Here is a 22,535-nt window from a genome sequence, read left to right on the forward strand (position 1 = left end):
GCGGCGCTCCCTCGGCCGCCGGCCTTCTTTATCAGCCAAGCGCCCGACGCGGAGATCTCGCCGCCGCCGCCGCCGCTTCCCTTGCGCCTGTGCGCGTGCGCGGCTCCTCGCCGCCTCCTCAGCCGCGCCGGGCCGGGACGGGAAGGCGGCCGCCGGGATGCCGGGCGGCGGCGAGGGCGGCGAGGGCGGCGGCTGGAGCGTGTCGTTCGCCGGCTGCGGGTTCCTGGGCGTCTACCACGTCGGCGCCGCCAGCTGCCTGCAGGAGAGGGCCCCGCACCTCATCCGCGACGCCCGCCAGGTGTGCGGGGCCTCGGCCGGAGCCCTGACCGGAGCCGTCCTCGTCGGAGGCGGGTCGCTGGGTACGAGCGAAGGAGGCGCGCCTGCTCAGTGCTAGCCTCGTCGCCTCGTCTCATTGCTGGGCTTTTCTCTTGCAATTATTATTATTATTTTGCAATTATTATTATTATTTTATAATATCATTATTATAAACGAAACATTGAGCTTTGAAGGCAGTAATAGCCAGTCGTAAGAGCAGGGAGAATAACCTGGTAATTGCAATAATCGCAACAAAAGCTTTTTTTAAATCAAAGAACGGGCGAGCGGCCGTGAGCTGCATCCCGCAGCTTAATGCAAGGTTTGCTTTTTTTTTGCACCGGACGTACGGAGTTGTTATTTTAATTACGATTTATGTATCCGATTCATTAGGCGCTTTTATGTTGCCCCTGGCAACCCAGAGTGGCTGACAACTCAACCAGCCGCTGGAGGGCGTGGGCGAGGGATAGACTTAATTCAGTTTATTAGGCGCTTTTATCTTGCCCAGGGGCGACCCAAAGTGGCTTGCAGCTCAAAGAAACGGACCCTTGAGGGCGTTCACCCTAAACATGGAGAAGGGGTGTGTGTGTTTGTTTGTTTGTGTTTGAGGTTGAGGCTGTTGAAAAGGGAGCAAGGCTGCAAATGTCGGAATGAAAGTGCCCAGAATCTTGATCTAGGATCCGAAGCTCAACTCAGGTCCTAATAATGATGGAGAGAGTAACTCTGAATATATGGTGAGGTGCTTTGTGCAGCACAGTCTTAGACAGGTGGGAACTTGTGACTCAGCCATGTCCTCCTTTGATACAGGATTGAGCCCAAATGCCTCTCATTAGAAATCAAACACTGACTTCTAATGGTGGGAAAAGTTATGCCTTTTTGTCCTCTATTAACGGAGTCATTGGGCAGTGGCACGGTTAATTTCATTGTACAAAGGTTGTACATTGACAATAAAGGTATTATTATTATTTTCTCTCTTGATTGGCAGGCTGCCCTTTGTACCTCAGTTTTCAAACGTTTCGGAAGTCAAAAGGTCTTCCAGAACTGATTACGTTTGAAAGCTGAGGTACACAAATAGTGAAGTCAGCTATGCACCTGCAAGCAGATAAAACGCCTGCTAATTTCTCATCAGATTTCCATTTTAGCAAAGTTTTCCAGCTAGACTTCCAGGATTTCCCTGCTCTGTACTCAGTCCTTTTTTTCCTCACTCGCGCAGCGGGTGTCTGTCTGGGAAACCTATCACAGTAACATACTATGACCAAGCCATTGACCATAACCAGTGATTAAGCTGACCAAACTTGCTACAAGATTATAGGGTAGGGTGGGAACCAATATGGATGTTGATGAGAAATGATATAGAATCAGTGACCAGTCGTTAAGAGAGTATATATTGGTGTGTACATATGAGGCTATCTACTGCTTAGGTTAGGGATGGGGAATCTTTGGCCTCCAGATGTTGCTAGAATAAAACTCATCATCCCTAGCCATTGACAGTGCTTCGGCTGATGACAGTTGAAGTCCAGCAACATCTGGAAAGCCATAGATTTCCCATAGGTTTGACTAAGGGTCAAACACTTGTGACACTTAATGCAATATTAGAAACTTCCATTTATTTTAAAAAAAGGTTTGTGTGATTTTCATCTCAGCCATAGGGAGGGGAAGTTTAATTCTTCCCATAATCCCAACATCAATCAGTACCACTACCACTCCACAGTATTGTTATTAGTTTGTAGTCCTTGTGGACTGAAGGAACATCTCCACCCTCATCACTCAGCCCGGACATGGAGGTCCAGCTCCAAGGGCCTTCTGATGGTTCCCTTACTGTGAGAAGCGAAGTTACAGGGAACCAGACAGAAGGCCATCTTGGTAGTGGCATCCGCCCTGTAGAATAGATGTCAAAGAGATCAACTATATCACTTTCCGAAGATAGGAAATATATAGGGAAGCTTGTTCATGCTTAATGGTATATCTGCAAACCACAATAGCCGGAACACATTGGATATTGGTTAGTTCTTATACTCACCAAACTAAAGATACCAAAGATCCTGAAGGAAATGAAAGTTCTTCTTATTCTTCAATTGAGAACACACCTGTTGGCAAATATAATTAGCTTTATTGTTGAATAATTTAACATGGCAGTTCTTACCTGCTTAAAAGAATTATGAAGATGAGCATTTGTCTATGTATAGCCTGTACAGGCTGTTCCCTGCTGTTTTTTAAATTTTGTGTGTAAATGTATTTCAGTATAATTGGTTAAAATACAGAACAGCTCAAAGTTTTAGTACAAAGCTTCTTTATTTACTCATTACTCTGTTTGCTCCTCTCACAAGAGGGGGGGAAACCTAATATACCAGAAGGAATATGAAATCCCAACATTTACCAAGTGGAGTTATGCTGTTGTTTGAGGTTCTGGTCACTCTTAGGGCTTCCTATCCTGCCTCAGATGGAAGTCTCTGTCAGCTTTTGTTAGTCATCTTTCACTCCCAACATCCAATATTTATTTCAAAGTGTGTAAGTCACATTGATTTTAAATGACGCAATACTGGAGCCTTATTTAGTTAGCTTTAACTTGATTTATCCAAAGCATCTCCTTCCTTGGTGTAGAGTTTAGAGTGTTGCAGTCAAGACTTAGGTTACCCTTAAAGTGCTTTTCTCTTTAGTCTATGCCCAGTGAACGCATGGCACAGGTTACAAGTCGGGGTGGATTGATGTACGTGTATTTATGAGTACCGTATTTTTCGCTCTATAAGACGCACCAGACCACAAGACGCACCTAGTTTTTGGAGGAGGAAAACAAGAAAAAAATATTCTGAATCTCAGAAGCCAGAACAGCAAGAGGGATCACTGTGCAGCGAAAGCAGCAATCCCTCTTGCTGTTCTGGCTTCTGGGATAGCTGCGCAGCCTGCATTCGCTCCATAAGACGCACACACATTTCCCCTTACTTTTTAGGAGGGAAAAAGTGAGTCTTATAGAGCAAAAAATACGGTATTTCATTTAGTATAAGTCTAGACATTGATTAGGAAAATACTGATACACCAGCTAACCCAAATGTGTGGACAAATATTTGTGGATAACACAAATGGACCTGATACATTTTCTTTCAAAGTTGTATTTTGTGCAGTGTTAACAAGCTACTGCTACTATGTACATAATTAAATAACTACAACACTTCTCACAACAGTTCTCACTTTGACTTGTTTGCCATGGAGCTCCTCCTGTAATCTGCAGAATTTTGGGACATGTTTGAGAGAGCACACTTGGTTCACATTGAGTCCTGGCTGCTGCCCTGCCTGGACTGATACTGCACTTTTAGAGCTCACCCCAATATAGAGCTACCCTATATACCTTACTATATAGATCTGACAAAAAGATCTGCCCACTTAATCAGAGCACCTTTTTATCCCATTAACATTTTAAACCAATTAACTGATTTAAATATTGTAGCCTAATTGTGATAGTACCAGGAGGATTGTATCTAGTACTTGCGTGTCCACCATGCCACATTATTCTTACTCATTTGAAATAGGACAGGCGTGGCAGACTTCAAGCTTCTGAGCTTTGCTTTGTTTTTACAAGAACCCCAAGGTTTATCGACCAGAGCCAACTGCAAAACAGTGGCATGAGGGGTTGGAGGGCAGGGTATACTTGGGTATACTTGGAAGTAAGGAATTAATTTCATACTCAGCCTAGAAACCAGTTTTCAGTACTGAGCTCACAGTCTTTTCATCGAAAATTCAATTCCCAGCTTCACTCCAAAGCTTTGGGTTTCAGCAGCCTAAATTTTTTTTGGGGTGGGGTGTGTGTGGGAAAAGCCTTTTTCATCTTACTATTATTATATATTTATTTATAGCCCTCCTTTTTCTTTGAGGGCTTACATGTAAAGACAAGAATCACTAAAAACATAGAAAAAAACAACAAAACATTAATAGAATCAAACTATATACATATATAAAATCTGCTTAAAACATACCAGTATTTACAATACAAACAGCATGGCACAAGCTCTTCCATTAAAAGCAGTCAGTTCCCAACAGCCTTTTGGAACAAGGTCTTCATCTGTTGGCGGAAGACAGCAAGGAGGCAGTCAGTCTAGATTCTCTAGGAAGGGAGTTCTAGAGTCTGGGAGCAGCCACCAAGGAGGCCCTCTCCTGTGTCCCCACCAAGCATGGTTGTAAGGGTGGTGGGACCAGGAGAAGGGCCTCTCCTGAAGATCTCAAAACCCGGGCAGGTTCATACGGTCTTCCAGATAGATTGCACCTAAGCTGTGTAGGGCTTTATAGGTCATAGCCAGGACTTTCCAGGTACAATTCAAAGTGCCTGGTAGCCAGTGGAGCTCTTCTGACAAGGGAGTCAAACTGTATGCCCTGTAACCAGCCCTGGTCAGCAGTCTGACTGCAGGCCTTTGAGCCAGTTGAAGTTTCTGAGTGCTATTCAAAGGCAGCCCTATGTTACAGTAATATTTATTAAAATATTAAAAGTCAATCCCTTCCCTCTTGTGCTTTCTCCTGACATGAAATGGCATAATAGCAATTTTTGTGAGTTGCAGCATGCTGAATTGTGTGTGAAAATCTTAGTTAAGTACCTTAGAGGATTAAACTCTTATCCGTTGAAATGTTGCCTTCACTTTTTAATTAGTGTTCCATTTAACTGAAAGAACATCCTTTCTCAGTGACTAAATATAAACATATGCATATTAGAAAACCTGCTTTGAGCTAAATTAGGTTTTATAGTTTGGGGAAGAGTGTTCAAATTTAGAGCTAAGCATTCCGAAGGACTTGTTCTCCACATTTTATTTTTTATTTGAGTTTTCCTGCATTAGTTAAGAAGTTGTGTGGGCAGATTCTCTTTCACTGTATTTTCCATTGCTAAGTAACAGTTATAATGGTCTCCCACATTTAGCTAGATTTTTCTTTGCGTCAGATGGCATGAGAAAAACTCAGCAGCACCAGGAAGAAAGACTTGGTTGCTTATTGCATAATGCAAAGAATTTGATAAGTACCTCCACCTTTCAAGGGGGAAAGTCCATGGCCTTTAGTTGAGAGCAAACTATTAAACTGTTAAAATAATTTGTATGGCCCAACCATTTAGATGCACAGGTGACAAGTAAACAGTTTTCAAGCACCGTGTTCAAAACACAGGGAAATGCAACCAGGGGAAGCTGTACATTTAATTACTGGTAAAAACCCCACCCCCAGCACTGCTTCCTAATGCCCCCCACTTTCCTTATCCCCAAGTAGGAAAGCAGCTGGTAGAAGTGATTGGTTTTTTATGGCTTACTGGGAAAGGATCAAGTACACCTTATGCCACTGTTCTGATAAATTGTGCACCTTTTATTGCATTTTGATGATAGATATAGACAGACAGTTTGGTGCTTAATGGTTGCAGTGCTATACACCAGGGATTTGGAAAGTGGCTCTTTATATACCTTTGGGCTACAGCTCCCATCATCTCTGACCATTGGCCAATGTAGGTGGGGCAATGTAGGAACTCCCACAACACCTGGAGTTCTCCATTCCAGGACGTTAGTCTTTTTGAGCTCAGTGAGGCTGACTTCTGAGTAGGATTGCATAGCTTGGTAAAATGTACGTGTCAATTAGATTTCACCACCAATATCAAAATTAGTAATTTTTTTTGCATTATGAAATGATATATAAATTCTATGCAAATCTACATTATAATCCAACTTTCACTGATTGGTAAAAAAATGTAATAACTTATTATTTAATTAATCATATTCTGTCTGTATTGACCCCTTCAAGATGTTTCAGCTCTTTCTGTGCCCTGCATTAGTAGGTCAAATTCCTCTTGGAAAGCTGAATTTAACTTCCTTTCTGGACATGAAATTGATGAGCAAAGGATAAAAAGCAGCCCTCATAAACTGGTAGTAGTAGTAGTTCATTTGCTGTCTTTTGATTGGGTGAGGAAAATAAGCTGAGACTCAGCTGACATGTGGGACGATTAGTCCTCTCCCCTGTAGAGAAGGTTACTGCAGGACATTAACCTATTCCATTTATTGGGCAGCTCTTGGGGAGAGAGAGAGAAGGAAACCTGCTAATGCCTTTAGATTATCAAAGTACCAGCAATGGCTGATCTAAAATACAATATTTAGAAAATAGTTTGGGAGTGTACTCTTTTCAGAATAGTTACACACGTCTTTGGGCAGATAGCAGAGTTTGTTTAATTTGGAAAAGTATTATCTCTTCTAATGAAATGCTGTTATTAAAATGTATTTTCAGGCCCCCTATGGCAAATAAATAAATCAGTGAATGATAAAGTTACCTAACATACCTTTAGTGTGTCATGGCCCCATATTCTTTTTTTCCTTATTTACTTATTATTAGAGTTTGGATGCTTGCCAGTTGACTGGTCAAATAATGTCAATTGACTGGTCAATTCATTGAGGTCAGATATTCCCTGACAGCTATGATGCTGTTGACATTTGAAGAATTGGCCTGCTGTCACAACTTAGCATAACTACATTTCAGAATCTATTTTTTAATAGTTGAAATGACTTTGATTTTTTGTTCGTTTTAAACTTGTAACTTCAGGCTGACCCTGTCAAAGATAGAAACTATCTGGGAAATTGTTCACTCACGTAATACAGATAAAAGTTTTAATAATTTGTTTTTTGAAAGGTTATAGCTTGTGCTCTGAACTCATGCTGAGTTTCAAAGGCACACCGTGGTCAAGACCCCATGGCACATCCTGATCACAATTTTTTTGTTTTGTGACCCCTGACATCTGTTTTAACCAGTTTGGTTTCCACAATTACATGCAGTAATGTATCTTTCAGCTGAAGCTTGTGCAGATGTTCTGGGTCTAGCCAGAGAAGCAAGAAAGCGAAATCTTGGCCCTCTTCATCCTTCCTTTAACGTGATGAAGATTATAAGGGATGGACTTTGCAAAAATCTTCCTGAAAACACTCATCAGTTGATATCAGGGAAACTTTCCATTTCACTTACCAGAGTGTCTGATGGCAAAAATGTGATGGTATCCAACTTTAATTCCAAAGAAGAAGTCATACAGGTATATTCTCATTTTAACCATGTTAATAATGTTCAGAATATTTCACATTTGTCTCAACCTTATTTTTAATTTGTTTCCTCGTGTTCCTTTTTAGAACATTTGAAAATGGCTGTGTTAGAGCTTTACTTTGGGGAAATGTTCCTATTAGAAATGCAGTATGCAACTAACCTTTCTTTTCTTTTTGACAGGCTTTGCTTTGTAGTTCATTTGTGCCTATATATTGTGGCCTCATCCCACCTTCGTTTAGAGGGGTGGTAAGTACCTGATCATTCTTCCATACTATAAACCAGCATGAGAAGGCTGGTGATGATGATAGAAAAGGTGGGAAGATGTAAATCTTGCCATTCTGATGTCTGCTTTGCTGTGTGTCCTTCATATACATGGCAAAAACATAGTTCCAGGACAGCTTCATGTGAGAGATAAGAGACTGAAATGCTGTCTTTACAAAATAAGCATTACAATGTAATGTAACAGTTGTTTTAAGGAAACTAGATATTAATTCTTTAAAAATAAAATCTATTTGGGGCTTTTGTTTTTATTCTTCTTGTGCATCAATTTGAAGATGGAAGAACTAAGGAAATAGGATGCCTCTATTGGCACACAAAGAGGGATGCGGGTGGCGCTGTGGGTTAAACCACAGAGCCTAGGGCTTGCCGATCAGAAGGTCGGTGGTTCGAATCCCCACAACGGGGTGAGCTCCCGTTGCTCGGTCCCAGCTCCTGTCAACCTAGCAGTTCGAAAGCACGTCAAAGTGCAAGTAGATAAATAGGTACCACTCCAGCGGGAAGGTAAACGGCATTTCCGTGTGCTGCTCTGGTTCGCCAGAAGCGGCTTAGTCATCCTGGCCACATGACCCGGAAGCTGTATTCCGGCTCCCTCGGCCAATAAAGCGAGATGAGCACCGCAACCCCAGAGTCGGCCACAACTGGACCTAATGGTCAGGGGTCCCTTTACCTTTACCTATTGGCACACAAAGTATGTAGGGTGCCACATTGCATGATATTGTATGAAGCAGAAGGGTGTGCCTCCTGCCTGGCCATGTTGTCCTATTATTAGGAATCTGTGAACCATCCTTGGAAGTTCATTGTATGCAAATCTCTTTATTTGTGTACTCCATGGAGCACACATATCTGTACATGAATATGTTACATGGTACATATGCACATAGATTTAGCAATACAGACACACAGTAGTTTGTATCTGGGCTTGGGCTTGTATGTGTTGGTTGAGAACTGTCTTGCAGAGTACCAGAAGAAGCGATCTTAAATTGAGAAGCTAATTGTTATCCTCTTAATTGTTTTAAGGTCCTTTCTTAAGCAGTGTATTTCAAGGCCTTACGTAGAACTTGAGGAATCCTATTAAAGGCTGCCTGCATCTTAGTTGAAAGGAAACATGGAGATGTTGATCTTTGCTAGTGTGGTTTTGCCCTCCTACTTTAGTAATAAGAAAAGAAAAATGATTCAGGTCAAGTATGTGCACATTCCAGATGTTTAAAAAATAGTGCTGATATTCGTGTGAAAGCTTCATGTGACATTTTTTTTTACTTCAAAATCAAAACTGCAAAGAATAACAGTCTGTGATTTAGTGATAATTTTTTTGAAAAGCCTGCTGATCTAGATTTTTTACAAGTCTTATATTCATCCATTTTTACTCTTTAAAAGCTGAAATCGTATATGAGGTGCAAAGTAGCATATTAGACTAAATCCATGGTTCAGGTTAATCTGGTTGCTTTGCCCTCGTGGCTGGACAATTATGTTACCTAAAGGGATTTAGTTGGGTGACAAACATGAGACATGCCTGCAGGCCTACTTAATTTTATGAATTGGCTTTGCCACTCAGTATTGGCATAGAAACAAAACTATAGGAGGAAGTGTGCAGATCGTGCAGAAGCCTGCAGTTCTCACACGCAATCCTGACATCTCCTTTTTGGGATCTGTTGACGTAGAGGCCTGGACACTCTAGAATTTGGCGCCCTGAGAGTTAACAAGGACAACAAAGATAGATCTAAAGTAAATTATATTGTATCAAAAGGAGAATTAGTAAATATGATAATCAGTAAACAACACGCTAACAGTAGGCTAGGTTTGCAAGAGTTTTACATGAATAAAAGAGATTGAGCAGGAAAAGAGTGTGAGAGGAGACTGTTGCCTGGATGAGGGAAGAGATTGGCTGAAAGGGTGAAGGTGGTACCAGATGGAAATTGGTGCTGCCTTGCTCTAGAGAGAGAAGGGGAGGTGGCAAGAGAAGAAGAGGTAGCTTGGAGGGGTTTGCGGAGCTTCAGGAAAGTTCTTTAGGTAAGAATCTGAAGAATCAGGTGGGATACTTTTGGGTGGCAATGGGTCGCGAGGGAAGGAGAATATGAGGTTGTTGGTATGAGACGGCCAATGAAGGAGAAAAGGGCATAGCAAGAGGAAGAAAGAGCAGGTCTGGCTAGGAAACAGGGACCGATTGGGCTGGAAAGAGGGGGGAAGTAAGAATTTGGCCAGCTGGCTAACCTGTTAGGGAAGAGAGAAGGGGGGAGGTTCTGAGAGGCTGGGGTTTGCTATAGTGAAGGTGAAGGGGCCTCTTCAGCAACAGAAAGGGAATAGAGACAGGAAAGGAGAAGGGACAGGTAGAGTCCACGGGAACCTTCCTGTGCAGTGACGTAAGGTATCTTTGAAACCTGAAAGATTCGTACCTCTTAAGGTGAAAAGCATCACCCTTTATGCTCAAGCTGGACTTAAAAATAAAAACAAGGACTGCAAATCCTGTCTTCCTGGCTATGACCAGAGGTTAAAGTTTTTAAGTGGCACCAGTCAGGAAGAAATTGTCCTAATTGTCTGATGGCTTCTAAAATGCATTTTCATTGTGCTTTCCAAGTGAGATAGGGAAAGGAGTTTAGCACATCTTTTGAGATCTTTGGCTTATTGAAATGACTTGATAAGTAATTGTGGGGAGGGGGAGGATGTGACATTTGGGGTTATCATACAGTCATTTAACAATTCTAGGAGTTTGATGTTGTTTTATTTAACTTTATAATTACAAATGATAAAGGAGGGTGGCAGATAATTTACAGGAAAGGAGACAGCAGAGGTGTTTCCTCTCAGCTTGCTTGAAATGTGGTCTGCCTGAGTTGCTGTAATGACTGTAATGGAGGCTCTCTCCAGGCCGCTCCTAGCCAAAACCTAACAGCTTCCTTGGGTATAGGCAACCTTAGCAAAAGCTGGATTTTTAAGGCTGATTTGTATCAAGAGTATGCCCTTTGCTCAAACTAGGGTGAACATTGGAACCTTGGTTGGGGAAGGGGCAGGGTGAGAAGGATGTGAGCCCTATGAAACACAAAAGAGAGTTGTATATTTCCTTACCTAATGTTTTCACCAGGGCTGAATTTAGCCTCTAAGTATGGTGCATGCCAAAAGAGAGCCCATAATGTTGCAGAAGCTAAGCTGCTGGGCAGCATATAATCTGGGATGTGCACCTGCACATTTTCAGACATTACTTGCAATCTTGAGGTGCACAAAGCTCTGTTGCTGTTTTGAGCAATGGCCTGTGCTGGGTCAGTACCTGCTCACATATAATACTACCACTGAAAGGTGTGGCAAGTGGAAATATTAGGCTTCCTTTCTGAAGTTGCAGAGCAAGTCAGCTAAATTTTGCTTTAAGCAAATAGATTCCTTATCTTTCTTTCTTCTTCCCTTCCCAAAGCGCTACGTCGATGGTGGAATAAGTGACAACTTACCTCAGTATGACTCAAAAAACACCATCACAATTTCACCTTTTGCTGGGGAGTGTGACATTTGTCCCAAGGGCAACTCTGCAAACTTCCATGAAATGAACTTCACCAACACCAGCATTCAGTTTAGCCTAGGGAACATCTACCGTTTAACTCAAGCACTTTTTCCTCCAGAACCCAAGGTATGTATATTCACTATTTTCTCTTACCCAATTGCTAGTTTGTTGGCATGTATGTTCCTACCATGGATGCTAGACAAATGCTAGACAGATATGTTCCTACCATGGAATGCTAGACAAATGCTAGACAGATATGTTCCTACCATGGATTGCTAGACAGATGCACCCCTCCAAAGGTATAGTTGTGTTTAAATTTCTAATTTTTTGTATATATATAAATTTATAGCCCACCTTTCCTCCTAGAAGCTCATGGTGGCATACATGGTTTTCCCACTCCACATTTAATCTAGATATTAGAGGATGACCATGCGCTACTTGAGTGCATCTTAGGGGCACTTTTAGTAAATTCATTGAGAGCAGTTCCTACTAGCAAGGAACAATGTAAAATGGTGGTAACCCTCCTCAGTTTGCAATATTGGGGTGGGAGTTGAGCAATGATTGGGGCAGCTTTGGTGCAGTTAAGGTTTGAGGAAGGAGGTGTGCAATGCTCTACGGTAGTGTAGAATTGTTTTCTTTCATTATGACAAAGTGCTTACTGAGCCTTTTGGTAATGTGTCAACAGAGTATTAACTGGCATGAGATGCCTTTCTGTATGTTGCTCTTTGGGAATTTTCAATATTCTCTATTTTTCTGTGAACAAGATGATGCCTCCCCGCCCCCCAAAAAATTAGTCAAAAATTGGGGTTTGCCTTATACACAGATTTATATGGTAAGTCTTGAGTGAGCTGGTGGCTCATGACAGCTCCTGAGTCACAGAGTGCTGGCCTCAGAGCTGGCTGGAGAGGTGAGGCAGTGCCCAGGCAAGGAGGGAGCATGGCCACAGTGTGAGGCGAAGTCAGGCGCAGGCTGGAGAAAAAGCTCAAGAGCTTTTTAGCCGATTTCCCACAAAACCTGAACAACTGTAAATACTGATTTCTTTATTTTGGGCTCCCAAAAGTAGGGGTTGTCTTATACATGGGGTTGTGCTATACACGGAAAAATACGGTACTTCCTCCTGTTTACTAGTTTTTTGTAACCTTATTTTCAGGTGCTAGGAGAGATCTGTGAACAAGGCTATTCGGATGCTCTTAGATTTTTGAAAGAAAATGGTACGTCACTGTGATTTCAAATATATAATATGGTGAACAGAATGTCAGTCACAATGTCATGACAGGTCTGCGCATTTTTGTATACGGACAAAAGATGCTGACTATGGTTGCTCATATCTTTGTAACATCGAGTTCAGATTGCACACTCTGTGTTGGACTGTTTTCGAACAACGTTCAGAAACTTCAGCTAGTTCAAAATACAGCTGCTAATATCAGCTGGAACCCAGCATATATAGATTCCACATTGTAGATGTATAGGATCATCTTCATTGACTCCCAAACTGTCCCTGAACCCAGTTCAAACTGATTATATTCTTCTACTTATTTATTAAATTTATATACTGCCTTTCATCCATAGAGCTCAGAGCGGGTCACAGCATAAATATTTTCTCCTAAGCAGTTGGAGACTTGGATATTGGAAGGAGTCTGCCTTCCCATGTGATCCTACCTATGAACGTAGCTTATTATCTGTGTTCACATGCTGCAGAAAGTGTGGTCCAGGGAAAATTCAGCAATGACTATATAGCATCTGAGGCAGTACAATTGTGGCTTCAACTCTACTTGTATAATAAAAGTTTGTGCCATGCAACGCGGACAGTGTTTTCTTTCAGAAGTGGGTGATGCTAGACTTGCCAGAGTCTTATCATTCTATCTGCTTAGTATCATGTTTTCTCGATACATGATGCAGCTGCGGGTATCATGAGCCATTTTCCCCTCAAGGACTTGGAATACTAAGGTGACTTTTGGTTTATATAACTGTGGCCATACACTTTGGGAAATGGGATAAATCTTCGTTAGAGAGCTGAGCTTGGATTTAAGTTTCTTAACTTCATTTCAGTGGGTCTACTCTAAGTGCAATGGCCTGAGCCTACTTAATTTCACAGAAATTACATTGACTTCTACAATTACAGGCAACCTTGTGGTTTGTTCTTGAGATCCAGTATTTTTTTCCTGAACACACATGGCTTAGACATTCCAACTCTTACCAAAAAGATCCAGGAGCAGCTGTAGTTTTAAAGCCCACTCAGCAACCTGGGGTCTACACTGGTAGAAATTATTGTCCTCTTGTAACACTCTTTTAAACCAGTCTTAGTAAAGAATGCCAGCATGGTAAAGTTTATGGCATGGTTCAGTGTTAAAGCCACCCCATTGTATGTTTGGCCACGCAGAACAGACTTCTGGCCCAGTGTGCCCCCCGTCACTCATGTTCTAATTCATTCCATTCCAGATTTGTGCAAACAATAGGTTGTCTCACAAATGGAATTGGAACTCAGTTGCAGTCTGTGGTTTGTGCCATAATTTGTCTGGTGTGGATGTCATGGTTAACTATAGTTTGAGTGAGGGAATCGGAATGTTTAAGGTGAAGACTGTTCATGATAGCCAAACTATAGTTTGGTTTTTAGATTTGAAACAGGCATTTGGGGTGGGGCACAAGGAATGCAGTTTTTCCTTTGAAAATGGGCTTTGCCTGGCTAGTTTGGAGGTACAGAGGCAATGTGCCAATTCTCTACTGTTTGTCAGGGATAGGATTCCACTTATAAGAGATTTCTAGGCTGACAATGCTCATTTTCATCAGTTTTTCTACTCTTGTGTTGCCCACTTCAGACAATATATGACCTTCTTTCTTCAAGATTTGAAAGTTTATACTAGAAGACTTTTCAACTTAGGAGTAGTGCAGTTTTTATGCCCTCTTCCAACTTTGTTTTGCAATATGGTGCCTGTCATGCTCTTGAATACAAAAAGACCATCACACCAGAAGCTGTTTTTATTCTGTCTTCCTCAGGTATACTGTATGATTCAGTTTTAGTTGACTTGGCCTTAACAAAGGAAAACCATCAGGAATGTGTTCAGACCCCAGATTATGCTGATAAAAAAACAGTTGCAGCAAATGAAGCAAAAAAAGAGATGCAAGATGAAGAAATGCTTATTGATCAGCTGCAATTAGCTGCCTGGCCATTGGATGGAACCATTTTTGAGAATCTACCTCCTAGACTCCGTAAAGGTAGAGATTTAAAGTAACCTCATTTTTATTGTAAAACTAAGTTTCATTAAATTACTCCAGTAATTGGTAATGATACTGTCAATGCATACAACATTGGGTATAGTCCTGCCAGAATTCAGCACTTGTAAATCCAACGTGATTTCAGTGGGAGAACATTTAGCACATTCTTAAATTTCTCCCATTGAAATCCATGGTACTTTAAAGTGTTTGACTTGGGCTGGATCATGACCAGTGCTTTTAACTGCATCTGTAGTGCCTTGTTTCTGTAACATAGTGAATTGTATTAACTCTGGCCAGTTATTATATACTATGATAAAAGTTTGTTTTTCAGTTTATTTTTGCTAATCATCTTTACATACTTTAATCTTATGCATAAAATAACTGAGAAACCTACTGTTGCTACTTATCAGCGGCATAGCATGGGTTGCTGGTGCCCGGGGTGGGCAAGCCACTGATGCTGCTAGAGCGTTCCCCCAAACCAGAGCCAAGTGGGGCTGCGTTGTGCCACCTGCCCGGCCGCACAGGGGGAAGCCTGGCTGGCTAATGTGGCTCTTGGGCAAATCCTCTCGACACCTGCAGAGAAGAGGGCCAGGCCAGGCTGCGCTGGGGTTACCCCTTGCCAGCCTCACTCTGCCTGCACCTGTTCACCCTGGGCTGCTCTTCACCAAGCCGGGATCCCTACAGAAGCTGGCCCCTGCATGGGGGTACCTGGTTGCGCCCCTCAGAATTTTGCACCCGGGGCCTCAGCCCCCCAGCCCCCATGGTACTTATGACTGGACAAATAATAAACATTCAGTACAGAAGTATCTGGAATACTGTGCAAATTGATTTAGTAAAGCAGTTTAACTAAGAACTTGGGTATATATTTGTGCATCACAGAAGAGTCTTCTTTGGCCACCTTTGAATGAAAGTTATTAATGCTGGATACTAACTAAATCTTGGTGCAGACATGGCTTTCTGGATGCACATGGAAAAAGAGTGTACCTATCAGACAAACTATAACAGAGCAAGCGGGGTGAGGAGGAGAAGGAATAAGCCAGGTGGACGAATGCCTTTCTCTTCCTTGCTTGGCACTTGTCCCTCACTCAGCTTCCTGTCTTCCATGTTCAGAAGAGTTGGAGTTTTATTCTAAGGCTGTAAGGAAAGAAAAACAAGTAAATTGCAAGGAGAACTATCCAGTGAATAAGCTGTTGAATAGAAATCTTGGTTGAGTTGTGCTATAAGTGAGCAAGAAAATAAATGTTTTTTCAAAGCTTTTGAGGGCCAAAATGCATTGCTTTTTCTGAATTAAAATTGTGGAAGAACATATTTTTATAATACAAAAAGAGTTTGAGTGTAAAAGAGTAAAAAAATCCTGTTCTTGGAGGATCCACCCCTGCCTTTTTTCACAAGTCTGTTCTGATTGAAAGGAAGGAAACTTAGAATAATGATTCACAGAACAGTGACACAGTGAGCAGCCACTTCTGATTGTATATCGACTGCATGAGGAATGCTAGGATAATCAGATTGTACATGAAGCAGACTTGGTGGAATTTCCTGTCCCCATTAGAAGCTGACTGAACATTACTGAAATTTATACCAGCCAGATGGTGATGAACTGGCCCGTATGTGTATAGGAGAGTACTAGGTGCATTTAGTTGAGTTCTGTCATGAGAAAGCCTGTTGTGGGTTATCTAGCATGATTCCAGGCAATGCTTCATCACTCTTGCAGAATCTAGAAGCCATTATGTTCATGTTCAGTTGAGATTAATGACTGTATAAATGACAGCATTGCAGGAGGCTTGTAAAGAAAAATGTGGACTGTATGCTCAGCTTTCTAAATTTCTACCAATGCGACTGATGTCCTATGTGATGCTGCCGTATACTCTGCCAGTTGAGTCAGCATATTTTGTGGCCTTAAGGTGAGTGTTAAGAATGGAAGTCTGCCCTTGTTGTACTAGTGTTTTTATATAGCACATTTTCTAAGGGCTCAAAAGCCTTACAATAATTATTTTTTTAAAAAATTCGTATGTATTCCAATTTTCTTATAAAAATTAAATCCTGCTAGACAGGAAAGTATTATCCCTGCATTGCACATGGGAAGGAATGAATGAGTGGAATACTGCTGAGAGGTAACAATATATTTAGGTAACTTTTGTAGTCATGGCTAAAGTTTGATTGAACTGGAACTTCCAGGCTCACAGCTTAATATTATTCTTAAAACGATTAACTGAAAAATAGTAGATATATTTTCTTTTCCATGTGTGCTTTTTGGATTCAGTTTCATAAACTTGGAATGTGCATGAAGCTTACTTTTAAAACCCTGTATTTTAATTGGTGTGTATCTCCAGATTTAACTGAGAAACTGGCTGTGTAGGGAACTCTGTTCAAGGAGTTTGCAATGATAAAGGCCCTTTAAAACATAGCAGTAATATTTCCAAACCTGCTGTAGAGAAAAATTAAACACACACGCACTGTGGTGTAAACCACTGAGCCTAGGGCTTGCCGATCGGAAAGTCGGCGGTTTGAAACCCCGCGACGGGGTGAGCTCCTGTTGTTCGGTCCCAGCTCCTGCCAACCTAGCAGTTCAAAAGTATGTCAAAGTGCAAGTAGATAAATAGGTAAAGTGGCTTTAGTCATGCTGGCCACATGACCCGGAAAAACTGTCTGTGGACAAACGCCGGCTCCCTCGGCCTGTAAAGCGAGATGAGCACCACAACCCCAGAGTCGTCTGTGACTGGACTTAACTGCCAGGGGTCCGTTATCTTTACCTTTTTATTGTGTTTAATTATAAACCACCCTGAGACCTGTGAGTATTGGGCAGTATATAAATTTAGTCAATAAAGCAAGCAAGCCAAGTTTTAGGTGGGGCAGATTAGCTGATGTCCATAAGAAGCATTAGTAGAATGGCTCTCCTGCCTCTCTGCCCAAAGTCCTTCACTCCCATATGGCATTTTCTCAAATCAGGGTTCTGCCTGAAACCCTATTATTTATTCCTTACAGATTAGTAGACTGGTTTCCTGATATCCCTGATGATGTACGATGGATGCAAGGTCAGCTCTGTCAAGTTGTGGGCACAGTATATTCCAAAGCAAGGAAAAGATTACTGAGTATTCCCAGGTATATCTTATGCTGCTACATGCTTCATGCTGCACATTTGTCAGGTGCAGACATAATATTTCAAATTGCTTAATCATTGTGAGTGTGCTATGGATCTATCCACTCCCTCTCAATCATTCCATGAACACCCATTCCTTCTCTTTTTGTTGGTAGCCACGGTTTAGTGTTACGTTTGCAATGAAATTAACACTGACTGTGGTTTAAAGTAGATGTGACATTAAATGTAAGCAATTCACATGCAATTGACTTTTTAAAAATCTTTTATATGGCATAAGTAATCCATTTTATTCTGATTAACAGCTCTAGTATTAGTTTTTGTAAGCTGTACTTGCCCCTTGTTCTTGTGATTCACTTCTTCTTTTAAACAAACTTCTCTCCCTCTGCATCTCTTACTTTTTAATGTTTTAATTTACTTGTCTCCTTCTCACAACTTTAGCTCCATCTCACTACATTAGAGTATCAATTCTCTGACGCTCATCTGTCTGCACTAAAAAGCTGTAGGAAATGATGCAGAACAAAAGGCAGGCCACAAGACAGCAGTCATGCAAGTTTCACTGCCTTTTAAAAAAAATGGGGCTACTTTTTGTATAAGAAATGTGTGGTATTTGAGGCATACCCAAGAATAGTAATTGATGTGTGCATGCAAGCACTGTGAAATACAGGATTGCACACTCTTGGAATGATACAATTACTGGTGTCTTTTCAAAACCCTCTTTCTACCCCTGTTCTCTTCCATGGCTGTAGTATGCTTTAAGATGCCACCCACTCCCCATTTTATCCATTAGCAAAAACTTGGAATAGGTTTAGACATTTTTGCTAAGGAAATGGTAATTTGAATAAAATCACCAAACCAGGAATGACCACAGGAAAGAATTGTTTGGCTGCTTCCTCTCCCCATCCCTACCTCTCTCCTTTGCTAGCTTAAAATGAAGAGTAGCAACGAGTCGTGAATTACATAGAAAACTATTAAAGCTAATAAATAGAAACTTAAATAGCATGAATGAAATTCTAGTTAAATCAGAGTTGTTTAATTAATTGACACAGGGTAATCCTATACAGTGGTACCTTGGTTCTCAAATTTAATCCGTTCTGGAAGTCTGTTCCAAAACCAAAGTGTTCCAAAACCAAGGCACGCTTTCCCATAGAAAGTAATGTAAAATGGATTAATCCATTCCAGACTTTTAAAAACAACCCCTAAAACGGCAATTTAACATGAATTTTGCTATCTAATGAGACCATTGATCCATAAAGTGAAAGCAGTAATCAATGTACCGTACTATAAAATAAAATAAATAAGACAGTATTGTAGATGATAAAAATAAAAATTATTATTTTTTCTTAACTACACTGATGATAGTCATTGTTTGCATGGGGGGCAATCAGTAGCTGAACTGGGTTCCATGCAGCCACAAAAATAGATTAACCGAAAAAGCCTCAAAAACACAAAATAAATAACAAAAACAAAAGCGCCAAACTTAATCCATTCCAGAAGTCTGTTTCACTTCCAAAATGTTCAGAAACCAAGGCGCAGCTTCTGGTTGGTGCAGGCACCCCAGAAACAATAGCTGACAACTGCATTGGATGTTCGGCTTCCAAAAAACATTCGAAAACCGGAACACTTACTTCTGGGTTTTCGGTGTTTGGGAACCAAGTTGTTTGAGAATCTAGGTACCATTGTATAAATATGTTTTCAGTGAAGATTTGTGTGTTTTTTTTTTTAAAAAAAACCTATTCAGTCATTTACTGATGATTGGATGAGGATGGGGGGCATATTCCATCTTTATATATGATAAAAATCAAAAGTTGCTGAAGAGTCACTGAGATTTATTCTTCTTTTTTACAGCAAGGAAAACAGTGCATTGATTAGAAAGTGTCAGAGTGCCCCCCTGAACACAAGTCTTCACTCTTCTTACTGCCCTCCTAAAATGCCTCATTCTTCCACACACCTTGAAGAGTGGCTTTTGGATCTTCCCTACTGTGAGGACTTAGCTAAGAAAGAAGCTGCAGTGGGTATAAAGGAAAGCTTGGACTCCATGCCTCCCTTTTTTATGAGCTCAGAAGAATCGGGAGTGGAAGTGGATTTTGACTCCTCCTCTGAGAAGAGTTTCCAGACTGCCTGTGAGGACTAGCTTAAGAACTGTGGCATAGACAAAGAAATCTCAGTCTTTGAGGCATCAGTTTATCTAGCAGATTGCCAAACAGTCTTTTGGAAGACTGGCTTACACTAGATGACAAAATGCCTTTGAGGAATCTTTCGGGGAAAGAGAAATGGGCTGTTCTGGTCCGGCTTCCTGATAATGACTAAAGGGATAAGAAGACCCTAGTGCAATAGAACATGGTTTACCCAAACAAGATTTTCGGCAGGAAAAACGTGATTCAAGTCTTCTGATTTCTATTGGGGCAAAGCATTTTTGGCAAAACCACTTCGTTTTAAAGTATTTAACTTTTATAATAGTCTTTTTCTTGTTTGTCTTCATATGTGGTGTTAGCACTTGAACAAAATCAAACAGAGTGTATTCAGATGACTATGGCATATAGGAATTTTTTGGAAGGCCTCTGAAGTTTTACTTGCCTTATGCATGATACTTGTTGGAATTGTTAACATCAAGTTACACTCCTTATCGTAAGGTTTCATTGTTTTTCAGAAAGATAGTACTTAGGAGGCATTGTGTGTTCTAACAAGTGTGGTCCCCGCCCTCGCTGAGTGATTCTTTCTCCCTCATTGGGTTGGAGAAGCCGCAGATGTAGTTCAGAATTTAGTGCAATGCACATGTGCCACTCCACACCAGAGAATCCTTATGGGCTGAATTCAATCCCAATAAACAGTACTTTAACAATGTTTTACTGAAGGAATCTAATTGTAGACCATTTTCTCTTGGAGAAGGCAGGATGGTGTGGATCAATGGAAGTATCAGCTGTAGATGCCATCAAGACATGGGTTGAATGATTTACCTATGCAAATAGCCGAGAAGTTACAGTGTGATTTGTAATTAATGGAGCTTAAAAGCTTCTTATTATTTCTTGTAATCAAGCAGCACTGGAAGCTTTTGAAAACAGATTAAAATCTGAAAAATGAACTGTATATGGCTTCCCTGAAGTAATCACAGAAAACATTCTGTTCTCCGTTGCACTAAATTCAAACCATTTTAGCCCAGTCTTTACTAACAAAAAATGTGCCAATATGTTTTTTCAGTTTTATTATAGGTTAGGTCTTAAGTTGCCTAACACGTGAGAGCTGACAGTAGTGCTGAATCATGAATAAGCTATTTGTCAAATTGTTTTAATTTTAGAAGTACATGTGTTAAGATAAATAGCCTCTCTGAAATCTGGATACCATATTTGATAGTGATGCTTTGAGTATTCCTTGCCCACCATTATTCATCACTTTAAAGTGAAAAGGATACTTATTTATGGCGCAGGATTTACATTGCATTCTCCAAAATGGTAAATGATTAAGAAATGCTGGTCCCATAGGCTGCTGATCACCCTCCCCTGGCATGGCACTTGGAGGACTGGTCTGCAGTGATGCTGTCTTAGCATAATGGCCTAAGAGTCAATCAAATAGATTTGGGCTTTGGAGTCTATGTTAGGAATGAGGTGGCTTATATTTTGACAAAAATCAAAGCCTTCATAAGAATGGGAAGTCTTGTGTATTTATTTTAATTATTGACTATGGGCAAGTTTAATTCTGACCAAGCATTTAGCAGTCTTTCAGCTATGACTTTATACAGTGAAAAGTGAAGGAAGCGCTGTTTTTAGAAAAACAACAACAAAGCTACATTTTAAATTTTTAACATTGCAAAAACTTTCTTATTTATATCCTTGCTGGTGCTATTTCATTCAAGATATAGACATAAATGAGTTATTTTGTGTGATCACTGATTGTATGCTTTATTTTAAAAATCTTGATTGCATTTCCAAAATGGGCCAGAATATTGTTCCAATCACTAATGTTTATATAAAGCAGCAAAATAAAGAGACAAAAATGTTTTTGATGTCTGCTGTTTATAATAGCAAACTGAATTTAAGATAATTGTGGTTGGAAGGAAGGGAGCTCAAGGAATATATTGTATTGTAAAAGCAGCAGCTTCCAAATTTTGGGGGGCCTTTGCCCTCTTGGTTCCATAAACTCATCCATGGTGCCGCTAACCTTACCCTATAAAAAGCATTATTCAGAACAGTCATAAATTCAAAACAGTAACAGTTAATTGTACATTTGTTCAAAATCCAATTATCACTATTTAGTTTAACTAATTCAACAAAATTATTGAACCTGATCCAATGATACCAACTTTTCAAAGACTATAAGTAATTTACATCACCAGAATCCCTCCTGCTGCCCCCCACCACATAACCCCACCACCCACCAGTCTTTTAAAGAGGTTGTATATTTAAGCTATGGAATTACAAAAATTGAAGCCTGTATTTCTGCTTGTACCATTGTACTGAAGAGCCATTGAAGCCTCTATGAGGCTTCGGAAAATATTTAAAGATTGGTCCCTGCTGTCGCTGGCAAGACGTCCTTCTCCCTCTCCGTTCACTGAAATTCATAGTGAACAAATATCTTAAATGATTTCTACCTCCTGTTCTTATAAATTATATATTTTGAAAATGAATAGAAAGCTTAAAATTCAATATTCCAAGGTTTGTATTTCTTCTATGGAGTGGCAATATTTTTGAGATTTATATTCTGCTACATTATTCCACAAGACAAGGACATCTTTTACATGGGAAGTATCTCTTGTAGCCTTTGCGCTCCATCTGCGGTGGTTGGAAAAGAATGTGTCTGGCAGGGATAAAGATAACAGGTGGAGATGTTGGGTGCAAAGTATGTATGTACACACCTTAAGGGATTATAGCTGTACTGCAATAGCTATCTCAAGCAGAGCCCTTGGGTCCAGAGTTCTTTTCTCAACTTCTCTAAAAGCTAAATGTTTTTATAGTAACAATGTAAATTCAGCGAGGCTATGGTTTTCAAAAAGTTTTTTTCGGTCTGTTTGGCTGGCAACATTAAACTACAATACTTGCTATTTATGTTATATTCTATTCAATATGAAGAACAATTGATAATAATACTATTATTTGTTGATCACTTTGTAATGAAAGAGAAATGTCCCAA

At 40.6% G+C, this 22,535-nt stretch overlaps 1 protein-coding gene across 1 annotated transcript; it reads left to right on the top strand.

The window, feature by feature from the left end:
- Window positions 1-18: 18 nt before the first annotated feature.
- On the top strand, window positions 19-21,406 carry LOC310763474 (1-acylglycerol-3-phosphate O-acyltransferase Pnpla3-like). The gene is made up of 9 exons (XM_083615812.1): window positions 19-359; window positions 7,104-7,336; window positions 7,525-7,590; window positions 11,021-11,230; window positions 12,255-12,315; window positions 14,099-14,317; window positions 16,086-16,218; window positions 17,300-17,416; window positions 19,260-21,406. Exons 1-9 carry the CDS (start codon window positions 158-160, stop codon window positions 19,543-19,545), a joined length of 1,527 nt encoding a protein of 508 aa, XP_083471938.1. The 5' UTR covers window positions 19-157; the 3' UTR covers window positions 19,546-21,406.
- Window positions 21,407-22,535: the final 1,129 nt, after the last annotated feature.

The sequence above is a fragment of the Podarcis filfolensis genome, assembly GCF_964270895.1.
Source record: "Podarcis filfolensis genome assembly, chromosome: 5".
Taxonomy (NCBI): domain Eukaryota; kingdom Metazoa; phylum Chordata; class Lepidosauria; order Squamata; family Lacertidae; genus Podarcis; species Podarcis filfolensis.